This window comes from Dasypus novemcinctus, chromosome 1 (assembly GCF_030445035.2).
Source record: "Dasypus novemcinctus isolate mDasNov1 chromosome 1, mDasNov1.1.hap2, whole genome shotgun sequence".
NCBI lineage: Eukaryota > Metazoa > Chordata > Mammalia > Cingulata > Dasypodidae > Dasypus > Dasypus novemcinctus.
Genome location: NC_080673.1, coordinates 46,174,454 through 46,193,544, shown reverse-complemented (window position 1 = coordinate 46,193,544; position 19,091 = coordinate 46,174,454). Strand labels below are relative to the sequence as shown.

General features: G+C 37.8%; 1 protein-coding gene across 1 annotated transcript in view; it reads left to right on the top strand.

The window, feature by feature from the left end:
* Positions 1–19,091, top strand: part of TMEM184C (transmembrane protein 184C) — a 46,654-nt gene that overhangs the window by 4,118 nt on the left and 23,445 nt on the right. The window contains exons 4-6 of the mRNA XM_071214458.1: positions 12,897–13,027; positions 13,124–13,160; positions 13,901–14,106. Coding sequence (XP_071070559.1) covers positions 12,897–13,027; positions 13,124–13,160; positions 13,901–14,106 — 374 coding nt within the window. The remainder of the gene's footprint in view (positions 1–12,896; positions 13,028–13,123; positions 13,161–13,900; positions 14,107–19,091) is intronic.

Below are 19,091 nucleotides of genomic sequence, written 5' to 3'. Positions count from 1 at the left end.
TGGCAACTGTACTTGATGATCACCTTCTAATAGAGAAGGTCCCAGATTTGCTTATGGTTTGTTTTTTTTTTAAATTATAATTGAAGTAAATACTCAATTTTAAGTGAGAGCAAAGCACAAAGCCCTGGAAGATCAATGTTCAGGCATTCCTTTCATAATCTTCACCCCATAGTACTCATAATATTCTGTTTTATTATTGATAGCTGCCCTTGTTGGTAAGTAATATTATCTCATTGTGGTTTTGGTTCAATTTTCCCTAATTATTAATGGTGTTGAGCATCTTTTCAGGTACTTATTGGTCATTTGTATATCCTGTTTGGAGAAATGTCTGTTGCCCATTTTTTGTAGTTGGGTTATTTCCCTTTTTGTTGCTGTGCTGTAAAAAAAAATTGTTTATGTAGTCTGGACATTAAACCCTTATCCAGTATATGGTTTGCAACTGTTTTCTCCCATTCTGTAGGTTGTCTTTTCACTTTCTTGATAATGTCATTTGATGCACAAAGGTTTTAATTTTGATGAGTTATCATTTTTGTTGCTTGTGCTTTTGGTGTCATATGTAAGAATTCCTTGTTGAATCCTAGATCATGAAGATTTGTCGCTATTTATGTCTTAGTTTTATGATTTTACCTCTTATATTTAGATACTTGATCCATTTCGAGTTAATTTTTGTATGTGGTATGAGATAGGGGTCATTGCTTTGCATGTGAATATACATTTTTTTCCAGTACAGTTTGTTAAAGAGGCTGTTGTTTCTCCATTGCACATACTTGACAAGCTTGTCAAAAATAAATTGGCCATAGATGTATGGGTCCATTTTTGGACTTTCAGATCTATTCCATTGGTCTATTTGTCCTTATGCCAGTACTACACTGTTTTGATTATGATAGCTTTGTAGTAAATTTTGAAATCAGGAAGTATGAGTCCTCCAATTTGACTCCTCTTTTGCAAAATTGCTTTGGTAATTCTGGGCCCCTTGCAGATCCATATGAATTTGAGGATCAGCTTTTCCAATTCTACAAAAAATGCTGCTGAGGTGTTTTTGATAAGAATTGCATTGTATCTGTAAATTGCTCTGAGTGGTATTGATATCTTAATATGAATTTGTTCAATCCATGAACATGGGAAGTCTTGCCATTTAGGTCTTCTTTAATTTCTTTCAGCCGTGTTTTGTAATTGTCAGTGTACATGTCTTTCACATCCTTAGTTAAATTTATTCCTAGATATTTTATTCTTTTAGATGCTACTGTAAACGGAATTGTTTCCTTAATCGTCTTTGTATTTCTAGTGGACAGAAACTCAATTGATTTTCTCATGTTGATCTTATACCCTACCACTTTATTGAATTCATTTATTCTAGTAGTTTTTCTGTGGATTCCTTTGGATTTTCTATATTTGAGATCATGTCGTCTGCAAATAAAGATAGTTTTACCTTTCCCTTTCGAATATGGAAACCTTCCATTTGTTTTTCCTACCCAATTGAAGTATACAGTTTTTTTGTAGGTTCCATTTATTTATTGACTGTCACATGCTAAGCACTTTACTTATTTTTAAATTTTATTACGGTGATGTATATATAACATAATTCTCCCATTTTAACCATTTCTTAAAAATTTATTGAAGTATATCACTCATCTATAAACATTCCTAAACAATAAGTGTATAGTGATAGTTGTGAACTTACAAAATAAACATATGTAACATCATACAGGGCTCTCATACCTCACCCTACCACCAATACCTTGCATTATTGTGAAACATTTTTAACTAATGATTAAAGAGTGTCCTTAAAATATTACTACTAACCAAGGTATTTTCCACCAACTCAACCTATTATAATTATTTTCACATCATTTATGCATAAACATACATAAACAATAAATGTATATAAAAGTGGTGAATTTACAAAGCAAACATATATAATATCATATAGGGGTCCCATACATCAACTGATCACTACCATCATGAGACTTTTGTTATAAATTATGAAAGAATATTGTCAAAATATTACTGCTAACTATAGACCTTATTTTACATTTGGTATATTTTTTCCCCAACTTATCCTGTTATTATTTTTTAAATATATTTTTATGACAGAGGTTGTAAACTTACAAAACAATCATGCACATGTGCAGAGTTCCCATACAACACCCCTCTATCAACACAACACACCGTGGTGGAACATTTGTTACAGATTATGAGATAATATCATCTGACTATTACCACCAACCATGGGCCATTGTGTACATTGGCACACTTTTTCCATGCTTCCCCATTATCCACACAGTACATCTTTAGCATAGATGCATGAATATTACATTATTATTGTTAGTCACAGTCCACAGGTCACTCAGGTTGTATTTTTCCCATGCATCTCCACATTCCCCCCTCCCTATTATAGTGATGTATACCTACTTTAGCTCACAAAGGATACTTGTGTACCATCAACCACAGTTCTCAACCATCTCTGGGTTTACTATGTTATTCAGTCCCTAGATTATTCTCTAGCTTCCTGTCAGTTGGCATTTACATTCCTAGACTACCCTTTCAGCCACATTTCCATGTATAAACCAGTTGTTACTCACTGTAATGTGTTAGCATCCACTCTATACATTTCCACACTTTTACAGTAAAGTTAATAAAACTTCTATGTACATTAAACATCCATAGTCCATCTCAGTCCTCCTCTTATCTCCATTAAGAATCCACCACCTACCACCAGGTCTTGAAGATATTTTCCTACATTTTCTTCTAGAAGCTTTATGGTTCTTGCTTTTATATTTAGGTTTTTGATCCATTTTGAGTTAATTTTTGGATAAGGTGTGAGATAGGGTTCTTCTTTCCTTCTTTTAGCTATGGATATCCAGTCTTCTCAGTACCATTGTTGAATGGACTGTTCTGCCTCATCTGGCAGAACAAGCTAGTCAAAAATCACTTGACCATAGATGTGAGGGTCTGTTTCTGAACCATCAGTTTGGTTCCATTGGTCTATGTATCTGTCTTTTTGCCAGTACTGTGCTGTTTTTATCACTGTAGCTAGGTAATATGATTTAAAGTCTGGAAGTGAGGGTCCTCCAATTTTGCTTTTCCTTTTTAAGATATTTCTGGCTATTCAGGACCCTGTACCCTTCCAAATAAATTTGATAATCATATTTTCCATTTATTTTAAAAATGTAGGTGGAATTTTTATCAGGATTGCATTGAATCTGCATATCAATTTGAGTAAAATTGACATCTTTTTTTTTAGAATTGACATCTTAATGATATTCAGTCTTCCAATCTGTGAACATGAAATGTCAGTGTGGTGTAGTATTCTGAATACAAGTGTTTTACATCATTGGTTAAGTTTATCTCTAAATATTTGGGCTTTATCTGTCATATTTTATTTTTACCACTCTTTTGACACTTTTAGTTACTTTTACTGATATAATCTTCTTTTCTAGACTCTCTTCCAAGCCTCTGTCTCCTGTCTTTTCATTTCAGGCTGTAGTACACCCTTTAGAATTTCCTGCAGAGCTGAACTCTTGGTTAAAAACTCTCCCAGTTTCTATTTATCTGTGAATATTCTAAACTCACTCTCATTTTTGAAAGGCAGTCTTGCTGGATATAAGATTCTTGGCTGGAAGTTTTTCTCTTGCATTATCTTAAATATATCATACCACTGTCTTCTTACCTACATGGTTTCTGATGAAAAATTGGTACTTTATCTTATTGGTTATCTCTTATATATTATGCATTGCTTTTCTCTTGCTGCTCTCAGAATTCTCTCTTTGTCTTTGGCATAAGAGAAAAGGAAAAGATTGAGAGGTGACTGCTAAGCAGTATGGGGTTTTTCTTTTTGGAGTAATGAAAATGTTCTAAAATTGATTATAGTGGTGAATGCACAACTCTGTGAATATACTGAAAGCCACTGATTGTATACTGTATTAGTTAGCCAAAGGGGTGCTGATACAAAATACCAGAAATTGGTTGGTTTTTATAAAGGGTATTTATTTGGGGTGGGAGCTTACAGATACCAGGCCATAAAACTTAAGTTACTTCCCTCACCAAAGTCTTTTTGGAACAAGATGGCTGCCAACATCTGCAAAGGTTCAGGCTTCCTGGGTTCCTATGTTCCTGGGGCTTGCTTTACTCTGGCTTGAAGGTTCCTTCCTAGGGCTGGCTTCTCTTTCCTCAGTGTGCTGACTTCCTGGGTCTTCAGCATCAAACTCTAACATCAGAAATCCCTGGCATCAAAAGCTCTGTCCTTTGCCTTGCCTTTTATCTATGAGTCTCCGCCCACCAAGGGGTAGGGACTGGGTGGGGACTCCACACCCTAATGAAAACTCAGTGATGCCCAGGTACAGATCAGATTACAAACATAATCCAGTATTTCTTTTTGAAATTCATCAATTATATCAAACTGCTACACTCCACCCTCTGAATTCCAAAAAATTATTACAATATTCAAAAAAGCCTTAAATCAGTTACAGTCTAAGTACTAAATCATATTATAATCAATTTAAAGAAATACAGGTTGTCTTGGTGCAAAGTCCTGTCTGCTACAGACCCCTGAAACTTACAAAACCATTTATCTGTTTCCAGTACACAAATGGACAGACATAGGATAAACATTTTCAGTATAATAAGGAAAAATTGGGAAGGAAACATGAGTCATGTGTCCTCTACAATTCAGTGAACCTGCAGGGCATCCTCCATTTGATTTCAAAGTCTGAGAATCATTCTTAAGAAGATGGTTTCTTCTCCTTGGTGCCATATGGGGACCCACCCTTTCCACGGTCTTGCCCAATGGCCATTTTCTTGGTTCCATCCTCATCAAGCATTTGGGTGTCGACCAAGCTCCAGACCTCTCCCTCCAAGAGTGTTGGGGTGATTGCCATACCTTACCCTATCTTTGGGTTAGAGTCTTAGCCCCCATAGCACATTTATGTGAAGAAAACATTCCCACTAACCTTTGGCATACAGGCTCAACCCTCTCAGAGCAATGAGTTGACCACCTGGCCTTCCCTAACCTTTGGGGGAGGTCCACCCCTCTCAGACCTGTGGGGTGCTGACCTTAGCTGCCCTAACCCTTGGGGAATGTTCGCTACCTTCTCTGTACCCTGGGGCAGCAAAACTCTCCCAGAACATCAGGTGGGAACATCCACTCTCTTCAACTGCTGGGGCAAACTCACCCTCTCTGTATCCCCGGGTGGGGTTCTGCTCTTGGCCCAAAGTGATGTCCTAAGTCCAGATCTCAGCTTCCATGGTTTTCCTCTTAAAACTGTTTTTTTCTTCAATCTCTCCTTTCTAGGTCCTTTTTATTCCAGACTGGCAGTGGTTTTGTTCATACAGCTCTCTCAACCTTATTGGTTTAGCAAGTAGGGTCCAAGCCATCAGACAGTAAGAATTTCCACAAGTCTTTCTTAGATAACTGCATCTTCAATCTTGATTTACCAATTCCAAGTTTAGTTCAGTCCTCAAATGGGACACTTTCATCTGGGAGCTTGATTTCCAAAGGCTTGGAACTTCCAGAATCAGTTTCTGTTTTCTTTTTGCCAAATAGTTCACACCTTAGCTTATCTCTGTCATCTAGCATTTTGCTATAAGGTGCAATCCAAGCCGCATTCTCTGTGTTTACTTTGGAAAGTTCTTCAGCTAAATGACCAGGCTCACCATTTTCAAATTTTGTCTTCCATACACCAGGAGTTAATGTTGCTAAGTTCTCTGCAACTTTAAAACATGGATCACCTTTCCTCCAGTTTCCAATAATAGTTTCATCATTTACTTCTAAGGCATCATAAAAAGTCTCTTTAGCATCCGTATTGCTATCATCAGTCTCTTCAAAGCTTTCTAGGCGTTTTCCATCAAGCATCTCACAATTCCTCCAAAAAGTAACACTCTTACCCATTTATAAAACTGTTCTAGCATTTCAGTAATTGCAAAAGCACTACCCCCTTCCTGGTACCAAATTCTGTATTAGTCAGCCAAAGTTATCTGCAAAATACCAGAAATTGGTTGGCTTTTATAAGTATTTATTTGGCTAGGAGCTTACAGATACCAGGCCATAAAACCTAAGTTACTCCCCTCACCAAAGTCTATTTGGAGCAAGATGGCTGCCGACATCTGCGAGGATTCGGGCTTCCTGGGTTCCTACATTCCTGGAGCTTGCTTGTCTGTGGGTTCAAGGTTCCTTTCTTCCTGAGGCTGGCTTCTCTTTCCTCTGCATGCTGACTTCCCGGGACGCCAGCTTAAGTCTTCAGCATCAAACTCCAACGTCAGAACTCCAAGTTCAGAAACCCTCAACTCTGTTCTTTGCCATGCCTTTTGCCACACCCTAATCATAACTCAATCATGCCCAGGTACAGATCGGATTACAGGCATAATTCAATATTTATTTTTGGAATTCATCAATATTAAACTGCTACATATACTTTGGATGGATTGTATGGTATGTGAATATACCTCAGTAAAACTGCTTTCAAAAAAAGATAAGGAAAGGGATCCCCTGGGGATGCTATATGATTTCTACCCTTGCTTTAACTGGTGCATCTAGAAAAATCACTGTTTTAGACTGAGTGGGAATTCTGGTTCTTGCAAGAGAGGGGGCTAAGATAACATGAAAATTTACTATAAAAACCTGAAAATGCTGTGATAATTATTTTTTAAAGCACCGTTAATTTCACAAGCACTTGTTCTCCTTTTGGGACCCCCATGACATGCATGTTTGCATGTTTCTTGCTGTCATTTAGTTCCCTGAGACCTTATTCAATTTTTTCCATTCTTCATCTTTTTATATGTTTGCTTTCAGAGGACATTTCTTCAAGCTCACCAATCCTTTCTTCTGCCTCCTCAAATCTATTACATGATTCCAGTGTTTTTTTTAAATTTCGTTCATTGCACCTTTCATTCCTGTAAGATCTGCTATTTTTCTCTGCATGCTTTAAATTCCTCTTTTTGTTCATCCAGTGTCTTCTTAATATCCTTTATCTCTTTAGCCATCTCATGAATTTATTAAGGAGGTTTGTTTGAACATCTGTGATTAGTTGTCTCAACTCCCTTATGTGATCTGGAGGCCTATATTATCCCCTTAACTGGACCATATCTTCCTGTTTCTTGGTGTGGATTGTAATTTTTTATTGGTGTCGTGGCATCTGGCTTACTAGATGTATTCTGAGTGCAGTTTCTCACTTTAGTTTATGGTTTTCTTGCCCTTTCTCCCTAGCTGGTTGTGTAGTAGGAGCCCGGGATGTAGTTGGTGCTGTAAGCTCTGGAGGCTCAAGCTGCCCTCATTGCCCCAGGGACCAGTGAAGCTTCTCTCAACTTTCTCCTTTGCCAGGGTTAGGGGACAGAGCCACAGCTGTGTGTAATAATGCAAGTCATGCAGGCCTTGACTGTAGTTTCCCAGAGAGACTGATGAAGTTTCCCACCCCTTTCTCCCCTGCCTGGGGTGACGATGGAACTGGACGTGTGGGCAGCAGTCTATGCTGTGCAGGTCCAAAATGACTACAGTTGCCCCAGTAGACTTCCAACTAATCAGTCTGTGCCATCTGAATATACCTGCAGTTACCCAGAGAGGCTGGTGTAGGGCCTGTCAGTTTCTTCCCTGCTAGACGTGGGGCTGAAGCCTAGACTAGGGCTGCAACCCCATCTAGGGGAAGGAAACTGGTTCCTACAGTCACTGTGATATTTGGTCAGCCCAGCTTCCCCTCAGGCTGGGGGCGGAGTCAGAATGGTGGCTAATGGCCTCTTGCACAGGTTCAAACTTTAGCTGTTCTTAGGGTTATATTTTAGCCAGTCAAATTTACTAATCAGTAGCTGATATCAGTGGCCAGCCATCTCTTCCTCCCCTGTTTTTGGGAAATGGGGCTTCCAATTTCAGTCACAGAATACTTCTTTAGGTGACTTGTGCCGCCAGAGTAGGATGATCACTGGCCTCCACAGCGTGGCCTGTATTTTCCCGAAGAGGGTGGCACAGGTTCCCCTAGCTTCCTCTCTGCCAGCGTCGCACTGGGGCTTAGGCTAGAGCTGCAGTCTGATCTGGATGGAAAGAAATTGTTCCCTACCAGCACTGTGATTTTCAGTCTGCCCCATTTCCCTCATGCCAGGGGCAGAGTTAAAATGGCAGCTGCCAGCCTCTTTCTGACTGGCCCAAACTTTAGCTGTTCTTCGGATTATATTTTAGCCCACCAAATTTAATAATCAGGAGCTGAAGTTCATGCCCAGCTGTCTCTTCCTCCCTTGTTTTTGGGAAGTGGAGCTTCCAATTCCAGCCACGGAACAGCTCCTGAGGTGGCTTGTGCTGCCAGTAGAGGATAGGTACTGGGATCCATGGCATGCAGCACTCTACTTATGAGTCTTCTTTGCAGGTGGGCAGTCTCCTTCCATTCCTTCAAGGATGTTGCAGGATGCTCTTTGTTCTCCTGGAGTCCCCAAATAGGTGCTTTAGAGAGCTCTGGGTGATTACCAACTGCCCTGTAGCACAAGCTGACTCTAGGAGCTCCTTACTCTGCTGCCATTTTGCTGGTTGTCTCTTAGAATCCATTTTAACCATTTTTAAGTGTACAATTCAGTGGTATCAGTTACATTCATAGAATAAAGCTTTTCAATACCTAAGGGAAAATCTGTACCCATTAAGCATCAATTCTCTCTCTCTCTCCCCTTGGCCCTTTGGTAACCTCTAATCTACTTTCTATCTCTATAAATTTGCTTATTCTAAATATTTTATAGAAGTGGAATCATACATTATTTGTCCTTTTGTGTCTGGCTTATTTCCAGTTAGTGTATTTTTTATACTACCTTGTTTTTGTCTCAGGGTTTTTTGAGATATGTTCACATATTATACAATCCATCCAAAGTATACAATCAGTGGCTTGGTATATTCACAGAGTGGTACATTCATCACTATAATCAATTTTAGAACACTTTCATTACTCCAAAAAGAAAAACCCCATACTGCTTAGCAGTCACCTCTCAATTTTTCCCCCTTATCTCTTACCCAAGGAAGCCACCAATGCATCACTAAAGAGCCCTTTGTTGATAATCACAAGTCTTTTGGAAGGGTCAGCAAAATACAACGTAAGGTTTTATTGGAACACAGCTGTGTTCATTTGTTTATATATCACCTATAGCTGCTTCCATGTAACAAGGTCAGAGTTGAGACAGATTATACAGATGTCATATGAACTGCAAAGTCAAAATATTTACTATCTGGCCCTTTTTAGAAAAAGTTTGCTAATCTATGGTCAGTTGAGTTCTTCTGAAAATAAAAAAGACATTACCATTTGTAATGGTTTGAAGCTGTATGGATCCCAGAAAAGTGTGTTCTTAAAGTTAGTCTATTCCTGTACATGTGGACCCATTGTACATAGGATCTTTTGGCAAATAGTACCTTAAGATGTGACCCACTTCATTCAGGGTGAGTCTTAATCCTCTTACTGGAGTCCTTTATAAAGAGAGGACTGAAAAAGCCTCAGAAACAGGAGAGCTCCGGGAGGCTGGAGGCTAGAATCAGTGGAGCACAGAGGCATGGAAAGAGGCCGTTGAGAGACTAGCTAGTCAACAGAGCAGCTCAAAGCTGAAGAGACAGGTGCTAAGGAGAGGGGAGAGACCAGGAGACTACCATGTTGTCCTGCCATATGTTTGATCACCCACAGCTTAGCTTGGAAAGAAAGCTAAGCTTCCTTAGATGATACCACCATGTGCCTGATCACCCTCAGCTGCAACTTGGTGAGACAGCAACTTTTGATGATGCCTTAATTGGATACTTTTATGGCCTCAGAACTGTAAACTTTTCCCATTATAAAACCTGTGATGGTAGGCTAATGTATCAACTCGGCCAGGTAATTGTACCCAGGTGTTTGGTCAAGCAAGCACTGGGTTAATTGTAATACAAGGATAATTATGGGCTTTAGTCATCAGTGAGTTTACTGCATAGATGGCTGATTACATCTACATCAATAAGGGAGATGGCCATCAGCAGTGAGTGACACTTTATCCAATCAGTTGATTGCCTTAAAAGGGCAGGTGATTTCAGCATTCAGGGAGAATTTCCCAGCTCACCTTTGGACAGCCAAACATCTCCCGGAAATTCATCGAAGACCTTCACTGGACTTTCATCAGAGCCCCTGATTTGTAGCCTCCCTGTAGAACCTGGACTTGTGCATCCCCACAGTCATATGAGAGAATCTTATAAATCTCATATTCATTACAGATATGTCCTGTTGACTCTGTTTCCTGGAAGAACCCTGACTAGTACAAAATCCATTCAATTTCTAGTATATTGCATTGGCAGCCTTTAGCAAACTAAAACAGAAATTGGTATTAGGAAAGTGGAGTACACACTGCTATGTGAATACCAAAAATGCTGGATTGGTTTTATAAATGGGTAAGGGGAATATTTTGGAACAATTGAGAGGTGCTTGATAGAAAAGGCCTAGATTGCTTTGAAGAGACTGCTGGTAAAAATATGGACACTAAAGATACTTTTGATGAGGACTTAGAAATGATGACTATCATTGCAGATGGGAAGGAAGGTAATCCTTGCTTTAAAGTGGCAGAGAACTTGGCTAAATTGACTCTTCATGTTAGATGGAAGGCACAGTTTGAAAGTGACAAGCTTGGATATTTAGCTGAGGAGATTTCCAAACTAAATATGGAAAAGGTGGCCTGGCTTCTCTTTGTAACTTTTAGCAAAATGTGAGAGAAAAGGGATAAGCTGAGAATGAACTCCTGGGCACCAAAAAACAAACAAACAAACAAAAAAACAACCGCAGAAATTCATGGTTTGGGAAATTCCAAGCTTCTGGGAAACAAGTCCCAAGAGAATAATGCCCCATATGAGGAATTAACTGAACTTGGAACCAGCCAGTCACAGTGTAAGTCAGGAATGGAGATGCAGTTGTCCAGGAAGGAGCTGTGGAAGGTCTTACTGACAGCTTGGACCCGTGTTTCCTGCATACTAAACTAACAAGCTTTTTGTGAGATCTCTGTGAACAAAACCACGAACAGTCTGGACTAAAGGGACAGAAAAGGGAGATGTTGAAGGAAAACCTACTTCAAGGGCAAAATCATGGAAGTTTGAGGTCTGGACTAAAAATATCTCGGGCCAAGAGAGGGACCCCACCCATATGGGGGGGGGCAAGTTGGGGGAGAGTGAGTATACCCCAGAGCTTAAAGAGAGCAAGCCTTCTCCCCTTTTGTTCAGGAAGAATTCGGTAACCCCAGGCTTCAGAGATGGTGGGGCATATTCCCCAGAGATTTGGGAGAGTTTGGTTGCCACCTTACTGTTCTAAGGAGGTTGGACCTGTGCCCTGGAAATTGTGGCTGTCACCCCAAGGTTCTTGGACGTTGAGGCTTAGAGCTTGGTCGCCACGCAGATTTTGATAAGGGTAGAGCCGAAAAGATGACTGCTGGGCAAGCCCTTGGAAGGAGTGGGCCTCCATGAGGCCCCAAGGAGAAGACATCACTCTATAGATGACTCTCAGACTTTGAAATCTAACAAACTATGCCCTGAACGTTTTTGGAACTGCTTGGGACCCGTACCCCTGTTTTCCTTCCAATTTCTCCCTGTGGCAGTGCAAATGCTTATTCTATACCTGTCCTTCCTTTGCATATTGGAAGCAGATAACTTGTTTTGTAAGTTTCACAGATCTACAGCCAGAGGGGAATTTTACCCCAAGACAGATAGCCTACCTATAACTGATTTTGATGAGATTTTGTGCTTAGCAATTTCACTGAAATGCTTTAAGGTTTTTGAAATGTTGTGATGGAATGAATGTGTTTTACATATGGAAAGATCTTGTCTTTTGGGGGTTCAGAGGGTGGAATGTGGTGGTGTGAAGCTATATGGACCCGAGAAAAGTTAATACATTCCTGTGGGTGTGGATCCATTATAAGTAGGGTCTTTTGGGAATTAGGATCTTAACCTAAGATGTGACTCACCTCATTCAAGGTAGGTCTTAATCCTCATTCTGGAGTCCTTTATAAATGGAGTTCTAAAAAGACACACACACAGAATAAAAGCCTTAGAAATTGGAGTGGTCCCAGAGGCTGGAATCAGTAGAAACACAGACCATGGAAAGACGCCTCCAAGAGGTTAGGCCCATGGAGCAGCTCCAAGCTCAAAGACAAGGCTCAGAGGAGAGGGGAGAAACCAGCAGACCAGCAGTGAGACAAGCCATGCACCTAATGGCATATACCTGAGCTTGGAGAGAAAGTGAGCCTGGAGAAAGCACATTGGCCACCATTTTGCCTTGCCACATGGCAGGAGTCAGGATCACCTTTGGTGAGACAGCATCTCTGATGATGCTTTCATTTGGACATTTTCTCAGCTTTGAAACTATAAGCTTTTACCCTAACAAATTCCCATTGTAAAAGGCAACCAATTTTTGGTATATTGCACTGACAACTTCTAGCAAACTTGAAACACCATTTTTCTCAAGAATTTTCTTCTTCTTAATTTAACATAAAATTTGAAGAAAATTTAGGTAAATTTTTAACTTTCTAGACATAATAGTAAAGAAATAAACCATTGAAACATTTTTAAATTTGATTTGCAGAAAATTTTAAAGCATTTGTGTATCTGCAAATACCATAATCAAATATAAACAGCAAATTATAAGCTGCAGGAGGGGGCAGTGTTGATTGATGTGATGTGAATATTTTTAATGTATATAAAGAACTCTTACCCATGAGAAAAACAACTCAACCCCTTGAGGAAAAATAGATCCCCTCCCTTCCAAAATAGCACACAATTGAGGTATTTACTGAAGAAGAAATAAAAATAGCCACTAATCATATGGAAAATATCCAGCCTCATTAGTAATTAAAGAAATGAAAATTTGAAAAATAAAAATATTTAGTTCTTCAGTTTTAATATTGGAGAATATATATGAATGTGATTTTTTTTGCTTCTTAAGGTTGGAATACACACCAAGGCTTGGTTTATTGCTGGAATCTTTTTGCTATTGACTATACCTGTATCTCTCTGGGTGATATTGCAGCACTTAGTGCATTATACACAACCTGAGCTACAAAAACCAATAATAAGGTAAATCTTAATATATTTTTACTTTACTAGTATTGTGTTGGCTTTTTTATAAAGATGTTGTTAAATGTTCTTAATTTATTTTTGCTTTCCAAATAGGATTCTTTGGATGGTACCGATATACAGTTTAGACAGTGTAAGTATGTTTCATTTTGTCTCCTTAACTAAGAACTTGTTAGATGATACTAACTACAGAAAGCTTAAGGTAGTGAAAGTATGTTATTTGGCAATAATCAGCTTAATAAGATAAGTGAAAAGGTAATTGTCCACTTGCATTTAATATTGATAGAGAAGAAAAGGTATGATAGAAAATGGAAAATGTGATTTAAAAAAATTTTTTTTTTAAATCGAATCATTTTCTTTGTTTAATCTTTTAAACTTGCATATTATTAGGTCTTGGTCCTTTAAAGAATATAATATTGGAAGTTATATTATTACCTTTTTTATTTATTAAATCTTCTATTTCAACCTAAAAGCCTTTCCTAATAAATTCTAGTGCAAACAGTAGTTATGAATGACTGCTCCAATTTATTACATATAAAAGAAACTTTGGCATCATTTTTTATGATCTTATCAAGAAAAATTTTAGATTAACAACTCAAGTACTTAATTTAGCTTCTCTCTTTATATTCATTATTTATCCCAAACACTTAATCCTTTTGTTTACTAACAAAATATCCAAGCTGTTTCTTCCTTTTAAAAATTCATCTACAGATTGTCTGGTAGTCCTTGTAATAAAAAATTTTAGAGCATTTGCTCTAAGTATGTGACAAGACATTTCAAGTTTTAAAATTAGTTTATTGTGAAGACCATGAATTAGAATGGTAATTCATTTTATCTTATCTGTAACTATTTTTAACATCTGCTTTTTTCCAGTGGATAGCTTTGAAATATCCCAGCATTGCAATATATGTGGATACATGCAGAGAATGCTATGAAGCTTATGTCATTTACAACTTTATGGTATTCCTTACCAATTACCTAACTAACCGGTATCCAAATCTGGTATTAATCCTTGAAGCCAAAGATCAACAAAAACATTTTCCTCCTTTATGTTGCTGTCCACCATGGCCTATGGGAGAGTAAGTGTGTTGTTTTTAATTCTTTTGTGTTTGGTTTTATTTAAGCAGAGTTTTTAACTATCTGTCTGCAAGGCAGTGTGTTAAGTACTGTGAACTGAATAGAATGTTTAAGACTGGGTCCCTGCCCTTGCACAGTTTACAGTCAAGTTTGAAAGATTACATTTTTATAATCTATGTATATGTTAATCTCTTTTGCATTATTCATGCTAAATAAAAAACTTAAAGTAGTGCAAAAAAAAGCTTAGAAATCATTTAATCTAATATTCTTTTACAGTCGGGAACCACCATCTGGAGAGAGTAACTTATTCAAGCTCTAAGACTCAGGAGAAGGTAGGCTAGGTGAAAACAGCATGAGGCAAGGAATATCAATATTTATTCTAGGAACAAAGAATAAATTAGTTTGCCATAAAATATGTTCGTGTAGGATAGTAAAGGAAGATAAAGCCTGAAAATTAAGTTGAGGTTAAGCTTGATTGTCCTTATATGAAACGAACCGTGTGAATATTTTCCAACCAGGAAACATTTGAAAACAATATTTTAGAAAAATTAATTTTGCAGTACTATTCGGATTGAATTGGACAGAGGAATACTCCAAAGATGGGGAAGTTAGGAGGATGTTATAATAGTCCATGCTGAAGAGAAGGGCTGAAATTAAAATAGAAAGGAAGGGAACAATAAGAATGCAACTGCACAGTCAGTAGGACTTGATCACTGATAGACTGGACAGTGAGTGAGTGTTCAAGCCAAGGTAACTGGAATGATTTGGAACTATAGTAATCAGTATAGAATGGCCTTAGGGATGATTGCATTGCTTCCCACACAATAAAAAACCACTCGTACAACAACCTGACAAATTTTATCTCTACTTACATACTTGGAATGATAGGAAGCTACCTGGCTTTTCAAAATAATAAGCTTCTAACATTTTCATTTGAAAGATAAATATTGAGCCCCTTGTATGTGTTAGTATATTGGTTGCAAAGAATTTGGGCATCTCTGTTCAGTTAGCCAAGTACAAAATTAGAGAACATAGTCCACAAGATTTCCCTCACTTCTAGCACCAATTGAAGGTCAGAGTATTTCTGCATGTTTGGTAAATTGTTAGAAGGGCTCACAGATCTCATCGAAAGCTGTTATACTCGTCATTACAGTTTATTATAAGAAAAGGTTACAGATTCAGATCAGCATAGGGTTGAGTACAGGAGGGTCCAAACAGAGCTTCTGGTTGTCCTCTCTTCATGGGGTCATAGACGATATTAACTCCTTCTGGCACAAAGTATTACCAACTATGGAAGCTCGTCCAAGCCTTTGGTATCCAATTTTTATTGAGGCTCTATCACATGCTGCCCACACAGCTGACCTTTAGTTTCCAACTTCTCCAGAACCCAGAACTGATATGACAAGGCCCAAAGCTCCTATCATAAATCACATTTTAGACTTTCTGATGGCCAGAGCCTCCAAGCAAACAAAGATGTTCCTATCAGGCAGGACATTCCAGCGGTCCTAGTTGCTGAGGGCAAAAGCCAGGCCTCTCTTTAAGTAAAGTTAATTCTTCACTACACAAACATTTTATGTTGCACAAAATATACATAGTCCTCACAGAATTTACAGTTGGGTTAGGAGAGTTAGGGATTAAATAAAGACACCATATCTATATCTTCATATATCTGTATCTGTTTATGTATATAATTTCAGGAAATGCTATTGAGGAAAAAGAACAGGGAACTATGAGAGAAAAGAGTAAGGAAAATCTAATATGGATTGGAGCTAGAAGGGTTGCATAACTGCTCTGAAGCATTTAAGCTGTAACCTGAAGGATGAGGAGTTTTTACAGGGAAAGAGCAGGGGGTATTCCAGATACCCTAAAGAGCTTATAAAAAGGTCCTAAGGGCTAGGGTCTCCTAGCACCTGAAAGAGCAGTGAAGCTGAACAGTTAACAGGCATCAATTGGAAGGTCAACAGGGGCATGGAGAGGGCATTGTAAGTCATGGTGAAGATTCTATGCAGCATACCAAGTGCAATGAGACACCATTAAAGGATGTTAAGCAGAGGGCTGTTGTCCAAATTTCATTTTGCAAAGATCACTGTCCACTGCTTTTGTGGACTAAATTGGAACTAGGCAAGGGTGGGAAATGGGAGATAGATAAGAGGTTGCAGTGATCTGGTATATAGGATGATCATGGCTTGGATGTGATTAGAACTCTTCTTCTATTAATATAGAACCTGAGGTGAGGTTCTAGCTGCCTCTTTAAATGGATTGAAAATTAGCTGGTGGTCAGCTAAAACCCCAAACCTTTTTCAAATGATTTTACTGGTCAGAACCCCCATATTCTGTGTCTGTGCAATTGATTTGTTCCTAAGTATACATACATTTCTATTTGTTTTTGTTAAATCTCTTTGTGTTCATTTCCCTCTTCCTAAGACTCTTAAATTCTAACAACCACTGACTGAAGTTTTGAGTAAACTCAGATTAGTCGCATTTGACAATATCCAGTCAACTGTGAGTCCATAAATATAACTCAGGTATTCTTGGCTTTGGAAAGACATGAAGCATTTACCAAAGTCATGAAGTGTGGGGGTAAGGTTTGTTGGTTTTTTTTTGCTTGTTTTTGTTTTAATATATTCTTATTAGAGAAGTTGTGAACTTACAAAACAAGCATGCATGTGCGTGTAATTCCCATATAGGGGTTTGGTTTTAGTAATAAAACTTTCCATTCTTTTGTATATAAATACATTTTGGGGTACCAATCTCCCTCTGTAACTGATGTTACATATCTGACAACTAACCAGACTATTTCTGTTTAGTTTAATTTAGTATAATGCTTTGGTTTTAAGATACAAATACCACAGCAGGTTTGCAGTTGGTAAATAATAAAAGCTGTCTGCTTTTTATACTCTGATTTCTGCAACATAAGCAGTCTTCACAGTTTTCTTTTAGTGACTATTCAATTTTATATAGGTTAATTAATTCATGGAGGAAAGGGGAGAAGCACTCTACCTAGTGACCCAGTACACATATGCTTCTATATCTCAAAAGGATGTTTTCTTGAAACAGTCTAAATCCTGTTACTTATTAGTCCCTCCTTCCTTATTTCTTTCCTTTTTTCTTTTCTCCTTCCTTCCTCCTTTCCACAGTTCTTCTGTCTTATTTTGAAAATTTGGGTCAAAACCCACTAAACTGAATTAACATTTGAAAAATATTGTTCTAGGGTATATATCTTAGGGTGGATATACTGTCTTTTGATTTTGTTCAGTTTTGCAAGTTAGTGACAAATTGTTTTTTGAAGTCTTAGTATCAAAAATTTCTCTTGCAGCAAGAATATAAAATAGTTCCAATTGAGCCACATCCTTACCATCATTTGGAACTACTCAGACTTCTTTGCCCATCTAGAGGGTATCAAGTGGTTTATCACTGTGGTCTTAATTTGTGTTTCCTTGATTGCTAATGAGGTTGAGCATCATTTCACATGTTTATTAGCCATTTGCATTTCCTTTTCTGAGGAATGTTTGAATGTGTTTCTTTTCATTATGTCTTGTGGATTTATAGGGAATCAATCTTTTAATCATCAGAAGTTTTGAATTTTAATATAGTTTAATTTATCAATCTTACACTTAGTACTTTTCATATCATGTTCAAAAATTATTCTCTACCCCTAAATTAATAGTGTCCTATGCTTTTCTTATAAATATTTCAAAATTTACCATTATGACTTAACACTTGAATCCATCTAGAACTCATTTTTTGTGTGCATGCCCTGTGAAGAGGGAATGCAATTTCATTTTATTGCGTTCAACAGCTGTCTTACCATTCTCTTTCCTGTACCTCTCTGATCTGCACTGACATATATCATGTCTCCATATAGGTAAGTTTGTGTTCTTTTTATTTTGTTTTATTAATTAATTTTTCTATCTCTAGACCAATTCTTTACAATATTCCCTATAACTTTTTAATAAACCTTAATAGAAAGGGCACATGCTACAACCCTAGTATCTTGACTATTCTTGGGTTGTTGCTCTTACATATAAATTTTAAAATCAAGTTGTCCAGTTGTTTGAAAAACCTTGCTGGGATTTTTTTTATTGGAATTGAATTCAATCTTTAGTTTATTGACTATTATTATGATTTGATGAGTCTCCCTATCCATGAATATTGTGTAACTTTCCACTTTTATAGCTCTTTGTTAATATCATTCAATAAATTATAATTTTCTCATTAAGGTCTTGCACATCTGTATTAGGGTCCTCTAGGGAAAAAGAACCAACAGGAAATACCTGTAAATAATATGAGATTTTATAAAAATTGTCTCATGCAACTGTAGTAATGCACCAGTCCAAATTCCATACGGCAGGCTATAAGCTGGGAAATCCAATGAAGGTTGATGGATTCCCCAGGAGAAGCTGACTAGCTGAAGTAGAGATGGAAATTCTCTCTTTGATTGCTGAAATCATCACTTCTTCTTTTAAAGCCTTCAAGTGATTGGACATGGAATTTCCTCAATTGATTATAGATGCATTAGCATAGATGCAATTAACTTACTAATGATTTAAGTCCATGAAATGTCCTCAGTAACAATCAGACCAGTGCTTGCTTGACCAAAACAATTGGGCACCATAAACTGGTCAAGTTGACACATGAACGTAAACATCACAATCTACCCTTTGTCACCTTGGCAGTTGTAGCATTTGATATTGTTGATTAATACAAAAACATATTATGTTTGTGAACTGGTCTGTTCTCTGGGCATATGAGATTATTTTGGATTCAGAGGTTTCACTTTTACTTGATTAAATAATGATTAAAGCTTTGATTGGGCCATGTCAGTAGGATGTTGAGTCCCCGCCCTCTTGGTGGGCAGGGACTCAAAGAGAAACCACTGAGAAGGGTAGTTGGAGTTTTAAATGCTGGAGCCCTGGGAAGTAAATACACAGAGAAGCAGATAGTAGAGGAAAGAAAGAAGGCTCCATTAGACACAGCAGAGGCCCCA